At 36.6% G+C, this 11825-nt stretch overlaps 1 protein-coding gene across 1 annotated transcript; it reads left to right on the forward strand.

Annotated features, from left to right (window-relative positions):
* Positions 1-7665: 7665 nt before the first annotated feature.
* On the forward strand, positions 7666-11372 carry FABP2 (fatty acid binding protein 2). The gene is made up of 4 exons (XM_058721506.1): positions 7666-7778; positions 8998-9170; positions 10573-10680; positions 11057-11372. Exons 1-4 carry the CDS (start codon positions 7712-7714, stop codon positions 11105-11107), a joined length of 399 nt encoding a protein of 132 aa, XP_058577489.1. The 5' UTR covers positions 7666-7711; the 3' UTR covers positions 11108-11372.
* Positions 11373-11825: the final 453 nt, after the last annotated feature.

An 11825-nucleotide genomic window follows, 5' to 3' on the forward strand; every position in this document is an offset into this window, starting at 1 on the left:
ATGAGATCCTGCAATTAGAGGACATGGAAAAACCTAGGTGGTATTATGCTAAGTGAAATAAGACAGAGAAAGACTAATACCATATGATTTCACCTCTATGTGGAATCTAAAAAAAATACTCTTTCTCTGACCCTCCCCTGTTCATGCTCTCTCTCTCTCTCTCTCTCTCTCTCTCTCTCTCTCTCTCAAAAATAAATAAATGTTAAAAAAAAAAAAATGGGCGCCTGGGTGGCTCAGTCGGTTAAGTGTCCAACTTCGGCTCAGGTCATGATCTCGCGGTCCGTGGGTTTGAGCCCCGCGTTGGGCTCTGTGCTGACAGCTCAGAGCCTGGAGCCTGTTTCAGATCCTGCGTCTCCCTCTTTCTCTGACCCTCCCCTGTTCATGCTCTCTCTCTCTCTGTCTCAAAAATAAATAAATGTTTAAAAAAAATTTTAAAAAAATAAATAAAATGAAACCAAAAAATAAATAAATGAACAAAGCAGAAACAGACCCATAAACACAAAAACCAAATAGGTGGTTTCCAGAAGGAAGAGGTTAGAAGGATGGGAAAAATGGGTGAAAGGGAGGTATTAGCTTCCAGTTAGAGAATGAATAAATCACATGACTAAAAGGTATAGCATAGGGAATACAGTCAGTGGTATTGTAATAGTGTTGTATGGTGACAGATGGTAGTTATGCTTGTGGTGAGCACAGCATAACATATAGAGTTGCTGAATCACTAGGTGGTACACCTAAAACTAATGTAACTTTGCATTTCAACTATACTTCAATAAAATAATTTTAAGAAAGGATAAAACTCCACTTTTAATAGAAAAAAAAAGAATGATTAAAGATACAGTTACCATCACGAAATGAGAAGGGAATTGATTGGGATACAGAGAAGTCTTGCCAGGCAGTGCGGAAGATTCAGCTGAGACTAGAAACCATGTGTGTAATAGCACCTGGCCTAGTGCAGGGAAAATGTGCAAGAGAGTTTTTCTTTTAACTGGTAACAGGATATTGATTAGATAGAGAATGTAAATAAACCAGATAGGGACTCCAATTTGGAGAAAATAAAGAAAACTGCTGTTCTCTCCAAGCCATTTTCTCCCAAGAGATGGGAGAAAATGAAGGAACCGAGAGGACAGAGTTGTGGTCAGAGAGTCGCATGTTAAATTTTACAGAAGGAACAACTCTAGTGAGGACAAAACACAGGTCATAGCCCTGGATGTAAAGAGATAAAGTGCAATCAAAGTAAAGGTTACTAGAGATGACGAAGTTAAGGAACTGTGAGGCCAGAGTGACAAATGGCTTATCTGTGTGGACTTTGAGGTCACTCAGGATGATGGCAGGACACAGGAGATGATGATGAGCCAGGTGCCAAGATCTCCAGTGGTAGATGGTAGACAGCAATGTTACATGGGAACAGATGGTAGATAACGACAGATGGGGTAAACCACAGATAACTGTGGTGAAGTAGGCTGGAAGGTGATAGCCAAAAGGAAATGGCCTCAAAAGAAAAGACAAAAAAAAAAAAAAGGCAGAAACATGGTTTAGATGGGGAAGTAGAGAGCTGAGATTAATGCAAACCCATCTTCCAATGTCTGTGGTATGAGGGGCATAATAGATGAATGATCTTCCATTCAAAGTGCTTGAGGGAGACTCATTATTTGGGGGACAGAACTAGATTACAAATAAGTCAGAAAATGTGGGATGCCTGGGTGGCTGAGTCGGGTAAATGTCCAACTCTTGATTTCAGCTCAGGTCATGTCTCACAGTTTGTGAGTTCGAGTCCTGCATCAGGCTCCTTGCTGACAGTGCGGAGCCTGCTTGGGATTCTCTCTCTCTCTCTCTCTCTCTCTCTCTCTCTCTCTCTCTCTCTCTCTGCCTGTCCCCTGCTCACACTGTCTCTCTCAAAATAAATAAACTTAAAAAAAAAAAAGAAGGCAGACAATTAAGGAGTTGTAAATCCTTCATGCAAGACCATTCAACTGACACATGTAGATCCCATAAAATGGCTGTCCTGGTATTAAGGACAATCAGCAAGCCACACTCACCATTATATGGTAAATGTCCTGCTATGCACTGCTATAATTCTACAGTCTTTGGAAGAAAACCAACCAGCCGTGTCAAGTGCAAAATCTAAGACATAATTTAACAAGTCTTAATTATTTCTAAAATTTAGAAGATTATGGTTAAAACATAATGAAGTAGTCTCTGTAGGCAAACATTAGAATTCTTTCTCATACCCCATTCATTGGTTGGGGCTGGACATAAGTCTTTCCTTTTTTTAATTAATTAATTTTTTGGAGAGAGTGGGCACATGCACAGGAAGGGCTGAGAGACAGGGGGAGAGAGAATCCCAAGCAGGCTCCACGCTGTCAGTGCAGAGCCCAACATGGAGCTCAATCCCACGAATAGTGAGATCGTGACCTGAGCCAAAATCAGAAGTCAGATGCTTAACTGACTGAGCCACCCAGGTGCCCCAGGATTGGACAGTAATCTTAAAACTTCTTGTTGCTCCTTCCACAGGTCCCTCAAATCCTTCTCTTATATGGGCCTGATAGAGATGACTATTTTTCTCTGACATGTGAAAGTTAAACAAGTTGGGATTGAAATCCTCAGGTGATTAGAAAAGGCCTGAAAATGCTGTTTTCCATAAATGATACATATGTTTTAAATACTCTAGAAAAATGTTCCCTCCTACTATACAATGGAATAAAAGGATTTCTCTGATATCTAGAAAGCTATTCCTTTGTGATGAGCTTGAAACACTGTACTGCCCTTCCTCATGATGTCTCTGGTCTTCATGATGATACTAATATTTCCTTGGCTATCATGAATCAGCTGCTTTTGTCTGTTATGACTTTTATGGGACCTTTAGAAGATCATTACATTTGGGAGAAGTAGGCTTACCTGACCCACTCTTGGTAGTTCAGGACAGGCTTCTTAGACCTATCCCAGTGGCCAAGCTGGGACCTGAAGCAACAGAAAGCATGCACATCCAGGAGACTGGAGACTGAAAGAGGTTTAGTATGCTTGGACCTTGGAGGAAACAGTAAGGAATGTCAAGAGACTGGAGATATGAGTAGAGGCTTCATAAGCCACAGTAGGAATGCAGTCTACATAATCCCCTGAAGGAATGGGATAGGGATCAGCAGGAGCTTCTGCTGATTTCCTTTTCTTCCATACCATTCAGTAGCTGTTGTGGACTACGAAACTCTGAGAGAGACAGAGCACAGCTTTACCTCCATAGCATCTGCACCCACATGCAATGCATACCCAATCCACCCACTCTCCCAAGCTGCAAGACCCTAAGTCTTCTGGCATTATCAGAGAAGAAAATAAAGAACTGGGTCTGCCATCAGCTGGGGGGTCCAATTATATCATCAGTAGGAGAAGTCTGTAGGGAACTTGGTCTATAGGTTCTGTATAATCTTTCCTAGGTGGTGTCAGGTAAGTGATAAGAATTGAGAAGCTACAGAGTTGGGAAGCTGGAGAAGGAAAAGTACAACGTTAAAAATTTGATCTAGTCATTTAAAAAATCCAGTGATTCCAATCTATAGACAAGAGACTCCTAACTGACTTTAAATTAGGATACTAACACTGATAAATGGAAGACTGAAAAGTTTAACATGTTCATTCTGTTAGTAGGTTGGCCTGAGTCCAAGTGCTATTTGCTTACCTGATGCTACTCTGCTCCTTCTGGAAAGCTCAAATGTGGCCAGGATACAAGATCATGTTCCGAAGGCACTGTTAGGTGAACAACGGTAAGAAGCCACTTCTTGCTTTTTCCTGCCTACCTTCCTAACTGGGTCAGACACTTTTATTTCAGCCATGAGAGTACAGAGTAGACAAATGTATTCCTGGAGGGAGCTATATGGCATCATGTTATCGTTAACAGGCAAATCCAAGTCATACCCAATCCCAAGTTAGTCACCAGTGAAGTCACTAAATACTTAAACAACTTTAAGGTGACTTTCTAATAAACAGCAGAAAGACAAGGATTTTATTTACAAAAAATTAAAGTGGCTTGAGACCTGGGAAAAATATAAAAGTTTATTAATACTGTTGGAATTTCTTTCTCAGAGAATGAGGAGAGAAAGATTTACTGAGTACTTGATGTCTACCAGTTGCTCAGGTGTACGTTTTATATAATTTGTTCACACAACCCCATGTATTAGGTATTATTATCTTCATTTTATAAATGAAGAAACTGAGGCTTAAACAGATTAAGTAATTTCACCAAGGTCCTATATAGTAATGGGTGTTCTAGGCAGTATTTTTTTTAAATATGAAATTTATTGTCAAATTGGTTTCCATGCAACACCCAGTGCTCATCCCAACAGATGCCCTCCTCAATACCCATCACCCACCCTCCCCTCCTTCCCACCCCCCATCAACTCTCAGATTGTTCTGTTTTTAAGAGTCTTTTATGGTTTGCCTCCCTCCCTAACTTTTTTTTTTCCTTCCCCTCCCCCATGGTCTTCTGTTAACTTTCTCAGGATCCACACAAGAGTGAAAACATATGGTATCTGTCTTTCTCTGTATGGCTTATTTCACTTAGCATCACACTCTCCAGTTCCATCCACGTTGCTACAAAAGGCCATATTTCATTCTTTCTCATTGCCACGTAGTATTCTATTGTGTATATAAACCACAATTTCTTTATCCATTCATCAGCTGATGGACATTTAGGCTCTTTCCATAATTTGGCTATTGTTCAAAGTGCTGCTATAAACATTGGGGTACAAGTGCCCCTATGCATCAGCACTCCTGTGTCCCTTGGGTAAATTCCTAGCAGTGCTACTGCTGGGTCATAGGGTAGATCTATTTTTGATTTTTTTGAGGAACCTCCACACTGTTTTCCAGAGCAGCTGCACCAGTTTGCATTCCCACCATCAGTGCAAGAGGGTTCCCATTTCTCCACATCCTCTCCAGCATCTATAGTCTCCTGATTTGTTCATTTTAACCATTCTGACTGGTGTGAGATGGTATGTGAGTGTGGTTTTGATTTGTATTTCCCTGATGAGGAGTGACGTTGAGCATCTTTTCATGTGCCTGTTGGCCATCTGGATGTCTTCTTTAGAGAAGTGTCTATTCATGTTTTCTGCCCATTTCTTCACTGGATTATTTGTTTTTCGGGTGTGGAGTTTGGTGAATTCTTTATAGATTTTGGATACTAGTCCTTTGTCCAATATGTCATTTGCAAATATCTTTTCCCATTACATTGGTTGCCTTTTAGTTTTGTTGATTGTTTCCTTTGCAGTGCAGAAGCTTTTTATCTTCATGAGGTCCCAATAGTTCATTTTTGCTTTTAATTCCCTTGCCTTTGGAGATATGTCAAGTAAGAAATTGCTGAGGCTGAGGTCAGAGAGGTGTTTTCCTGCTTTCTACTCTAGGTTTTGATGGTTTCCTATCGCACATTCAGGTCCTTTATCCATTTTGAGTTTATTTTTGTGAATGGTGTAAGAAAGTGGTCTAGTTTCATTCTTCTGCATGTTGCTGCCCAGTTCTCCCAGCACCATTTGTTAAAGAGACTGTCTTTTTTCCATTGGATATTCTTTCCTGCTTTGTCAAAGATTAGTTAACAGTACTTCTGTGGGTCTAATTCTGGAGTCTCTATTCTATTCCATTGGTCTATATGTCTGTTTTTGTGTTAATACCATGCTGTCTTGATTACAGCTTTGTAATAGAGGCTAAAGTCTGGGATTTGTAGGCAGTATTGAAACCCAAGTCTTTTTGTTTCTAAAATACATCTTCATTTTACTGTACCACATTTCTATTCCAGTGACCAGATACATCTATTTTTCTAACCTAGAAAGATATATTGGATCCATCATTCATGGCCTTCTAAATTCTCAAATGACCATAAGCAGTGAATTACCTGAGAGACTAGTCCTTGGCTTTAGAACTTTTCTACTGTTCTCAACTTGAAAGTATCCCAAATGATGAGGTTTTCAGTATCTTTGACAAAAGGGAGAAAAACAAAGTTGAGGTAATCAACTTTTTTCCATAAAGCTAGTTACAAATGTAAAAGACTTCTATTATTCTAAAACTACAATCTCTCTCCCCCAACACCCCTCTTCCTCTCCCCGTCTCTATGTTCTGATGTCTTTTTCTCTTTTAATGAAACAATGGAGCCAGTAGAAGGTAGTTTGCTTTTTAACATGCTTACTTGATCAAATAATAAGTGCCAAGTCCACTGAAAGAGTGTGTCCAATGAATATAATCAAAATTACAAACTTAATTCTGTTCCCCAATTTCCTGTTCAAATGTGTTAGTTATGTCCTTCCTCTAACTGTGAATGAAATTTTGGACATGCTCTGTAGCTTCTCTATTGACCTTTAGTTAATAAAATGTTCTCAGATCACATTCACTCACAGTAATAGTCTCTTTTTAGTAAGTGATAAGTTCAGGCTAGTTAATAATCAAAACTCTGATCTTCATAGTAAGTTAATGGGTTTCCTCTACCAGCCCAGTCCTGCTCCAGACTGAAAGCCTACAGTGGGGGAAGGGAGAGATATGGTGACCTCCTTGTCTTTTTTCCTTTTTAGCTGACCTCCATGGCCTCGCCCTACATACATACTGAGTTTTAGCTTCTGATTGCACCAGGATTGGGAATGAGGGGGAATAAAACAAAGATATGGTTTTAATTAATGGCACAGCTAACATCTTGCTTTTGTTTTCTCTGCCCATGGCAGATGTTTGAAACTGATTCTTTCTCTTATAGAAGCTTTCATGTAATCTAGCTACATTTCTACCTCTTAAAATTTTTCTCAGTGGCCTATCACCATTCAAGACCAAAACAAAAACTTAGTGAGTACTTACTCTGTGTCATGCACTGTATCAGGTGCCAGGATATTTACCAACCCAAAAGCACAATGTGAAAGAACATATTAGTAAAATAAATAAATCTTCAGTCTCAATATCATATTAACTTTTTATTTAAATTTGGTCATAAAGTCTTACTTTACAAGTTAATTGCTATTGTAAAAAAGGGATAGGTCATTAATAGTCTCATTTCTCAGATGTTATTTGATATATGTTCTGAATTGTGTTACCTCCAATGCAGTGTGCACTTTGAACTTATAAGCAGAAAATCTATTTTCAAAGAGTATGCATTCGAGTTATTGAAATAAATGTGCTCACAAGTTGTAGTTTAAGACAGAGTAGGCATTGTTTATCATGTTTTACAGTTGACTCCTAAATAACATGGGGGTCAGGACCACCAACCAGCCCCATGCAGTCAGAAATCCTTGTGTAACTTTTGATGCCTCAAAAACTTAACCATTAATAGTCTAATGTTGACTGGAAGTTTTACTGATAACATAAACAGTCGATCACATATTTTGTATGTCACATGTATTATATACTGTATTCTTACACAATTCTTATTTCTCTAGTAATCTAGAGAAAATACTTTAAAAATACATTTAAAATACTGTGCTGTATTTATCAAAAAAAATCCATATATAAGTGGCTCTGTATAGTTCAAACTCATGTTGTTCAAGGGTCAACTGTAATTCAGTTGAATTTCAGGAGAGGAACCAAGAAATTTATAGAAAGATAAACTATGATGGGTTGGCATTAGTGTAGTTAGGTGACCTTTTAAACTTTAAACTTCCACATCACAGTATGAAGTTGGTTCTGAGATAAGAAATAGAATAAATTGTCCCCTAAGGACAGACCTGAATCTCTGACTGCCTAGAGGCTCACTCAACCGGAGATCATGGCTTTTGATGGTACTTGGAAGATAGACCGGAATGAGAACTATGACAAGTTCATGGAAAAAATGGGTAAGGACTTAATTCTTCAGTGGCTTATTTTATTCCTCACAGATACTTTCCTTTCTAATTCTGTCTAAACCTCAGGGTTTAGGGAATGGCTCCTGTTCTGGTGGTAAGGATCCAGAATGTATGATGGTTCAGAGTAGGGAAAATAATATTTTCACTTCTTATATTAGGAAGACTACACTGTCTCACTAGTAGAAGCAAAGATTCTTTGAGTTCTCTGGAACAAAAAAGATCCAGGTAGGTTTCATTCACTCTTTAACTAATGATTGTGCTTATACCATTGAAAACTGACTTTTGTTTTGTTTTTTTTGTTTGTTTGTTTTTGCTTAGAGAGTAAAAAAGGGCAGTGTGTAATGAAAAGCTCAAAACTTTGAAACACTGAATTCTAGAGGATGGAAAAACAAAGATCATATAGAAAAGCAATGGGGAAAAAAAAGTTCTATCAAAATTCACAATTCTAAATAACTTAGACTTAATTCTCATTCCTCTGACATGTAAAATTGGGGGAATAATCTCATGATTCCATGTGGTTTCTGTGTGAGTTTTAGCTAACTTTAATATCTATTCCAATACTCTGGAAGTCCATACATTGTACAAGATGTGCAAACAAACTTGTGTCATTCCTCAAAAAATAAAACCTGTATCAATTATGTCATATAGTTCCAGAATTCCATGTTGAAATTTATGGAATTTGCACATTCTTACACTAATGAATTTGACTGCAATATTTGCCAATTTTCTCATTTTTGTGACAGTCAGAAATGCTACAAAAAGCAAGGAGAATTATGAACTTCAAAATTTGAAAGCTATTATGGAAAGTGAAAAAACGTTTTAAAAACACTGTTTTTGCAGAATTAAAGTTCCTTATAAATATATGAAAATATTTAATCCTTCATTTGACATTTCTGGAATTTAGTTTACTTAACACTGAAACAAAAAGTTTGATAACTGTATTAAAATTATTCAGTTCTAAGATCCTACAATTCTAGTTTTCATTTAATTTTTCTTAAATTTTGGAAAAATAGCTTGAATCACTACTCTTGATCTAAGCTTGAACTTTTTCGGCAAGAGGCATTTTGAATGTTCTTGTGCAAAGACAATGCTATCAGGCTTTCTTCCCCACCCTCAAAACATACATAAACAAATAAGTAAAACAGGACTTGTTAAAATAAACACTTTCAATGGCATTTTGACTTTTTCTCCAACATCTTTTGCTTTGCAGGTGTTAATATGGTGAAAAGGAAGCTTGCAGCTCATGACAATCTGAAACTGACAATCACACAAGAAGGAAATAAATTCACCGTCAAAGAATCCAGCAATTTTCGTAACATTGATATTGTTTTTGAGCTTGGTGTCACTTTTAATTACAGCCTAGCAGATGGAACTGAACTCAGTGTAAGAAACTTTTTATAAGCAATGCATTCTTGATTTTTTTACACAATACTAAAATAATCTGTTTTCTTTCATTGGATGTGGTCTAATTAAGTCTCCTTCATTTATTGAAGCAGCCAATAGTTTATCCACATTGTATCTTGCACAAATTGGCAGAATATTTAACTATAATGTTTTTATTTTCATACACATCTGTAAATAGTCTGGATTGAACAATAAGAATTAGAAAAACATCCTTCAGGTGATTAAGTATAGACCTATTATTCATAAAGAAAATGATAGCTCAGTGTTTTCAACTTATTATATAACTGATAGCAATAAAAACTTTCATATTTCTCTAACATAAACATAATAGTAATTTAATAAATATACCAAAATAGTAAAATAAGTGAATAAATTAGTTAATGGATAAGTGACAAAATGGGAAAGTCTAATGGTACATTGTAGGTCATTGGGAATATACCTTTTAATGTTTAAGATAAAAAATTTTAGAAAGTCATACATTCAACTGATTTTTTAAAAACATTTTTGTCCTCAGGATTTTGTAGTTAAATTATATGCTGGTAATGACAAACTGTGAAATATCTTATCACTTATGGTCATTTTTATTTATTATTTATTTTTTAAAGGTTTTATTATCAAACAATCTCTACACCCAGCTTGGGGCTGGAACCCACAACCCAAGATCAAGAGTTGGATGCTCCATTGACTGAGCCAGCCAGGCACCCCTATGACCATTTTAAAATTATTACAACAATTATAAAATTAAAGAAACACAGGGTTGTTAGGTTCTCCATGAAACTAACTTGAACTATGACTAAATTTAGAACACTCGTTGTAACATGAAACATTGAGAAAAATGCTGTTCATCTACCTTAAAGTTTAGCATTTGGAAACAATTGAGTGAGACAAGCATAATGGTTACCAACACATACTCTAGAGCCCCCAAACCTAGGCTGAATCCTGGCTCTGTGACTTTAGGTGAAGTACTATGCCTCAGTTTTCTCAACCATAAAATGGAGATAATAATATCTACTTCACAAAGTTATTGTAAAGATTGAAAAAGTAGATCTATAAATTCAGAACAGAGGGCACCTGGGTGTCTCAGTAGGGTAAGCATCCAACTCTTAGGCTCAGGTCATGATCTGTTTATGAGTTTGAGCCCCGTGCAGGGCTCTGTGTTGACAGCACACGGCCTGTTTGGGATTCTCTGCCTCTCTCTCTCTCTCTCCCAAAAATAAATAAACATTTAAAAATAAACAATAAACTCCCAAAAAACCCCACCTCAGAACAGTGTTTGACATACTTAAGACCCTAAAAAATATTATCATTATTATTTGTTGTGGTTACTATTATTATTATTTTACTTATTATTATTATTATTATTGTTATTTTACATATGTAGGGTGCTTGGAGCCTAGAGGGAAATAAACTTGTTGGAAAATTCAAACGGGTAGACAATGGATGTGAACTGAATGCTATCCGAGAAATTGTAGGTGGTGAACTAGTCCAGGTGAGTTGTAAAAATATTACAGCTATTTCTTAAAGACAAAAATAATTACATAACAATAATTTTATTTTGTGATTCCTGAGTTATAGCTTCAACAAATAAACTAATACTTTTCTCATAAATCTTATTTTAAAAAGATACATATTTTCTGATGCCTATTTATTGAAGAGAGCTTATATATATGCCAAACATATCATTGCCTATTGATAACCAAAAAATGTGTTTTAAAGTGGGCATATCCTGTCTCTGTATAAAATGTTGCTATCAAGACTAAGAAAAAAAATATAATCATTTCAAAGCTATAATAATACTAATACTTTTCTTAATTTAGCCTTAAATCTTAATGGCAAATTCTTCTATGTTTGTTAATACCTTTCAGACTTATACATATGAAGGAGTAGAAGCCAAGAGGATCTTCAAAAAGGAATGAGCTTCGTTTTTGGAGCACAGCCCAGAACACAAATTGAATAGAAAATCTATATTGTATTAAAACTGTTTTTCTCTCCCTGATTAGTCCTTTTGTAAACATAACCAGCGACTTATATTTCTAGTCTTGCCAAGGCAAAAGAAGTAAAAGCTAATTAGGATTTAATTTGTTTTACATTCTCTAAGATGTACATTTATTGCTGTATTCCTGTTGGAAAAGAATTTGTGACATGTTTTAAAACAGATGAATAAACTTTGTTCCCACATTGCTTTGTAAGTAGCTTTTCCTTTAAAAAAAAAAAAAAGAAAGAAAGAAAGAAAAAGAAAAAAGAACAAAAAGGAGGGGCACCTGGGTGGCTTAGTTAGTTAAGTATCCAACTCTAGGTTTCGGCCAGGGTCATGATTTTACGGCTCGTGAGTCCAAGCCCCACAGCAAGCCCCACATCTGGCTCTATGCTGACAGTGTGGAGCCTGCTTGGGATTCTCTCACTCTCACTCTCCCTCTCTCTGTCCCTCCCCTGCTCTCTCTCTCTCTGTCTCTTGGTCTCTCTCTCTCAAAATAAATAAATAAAACTTAAAAAAAATTTTTAAATAAAGATTAAAAAATAATTAAATAAATAAAGTTATGCAACATATGCATTGATAGACTATACTTCCCCCCACCCCCACATTTGGTAAACTGAAAACACAGACTGGATTGGGGTCTTTAAAATCTTACACTG

Source organism: Neofelis nebulosa, chromosome 3, assembly GCF_028018385.1.
Source record: "Neofelis nebulosa isolate mNeoNeb1 chromosome 3, mNeoNeb1.pri, whole genome shotgun sequence".
Lineage (NCBI taxonomy): Eukaryota > Metazoa > Chordata > Mammalia > Carnivora > Felidae > Neofelis > Neofelis nebulosa.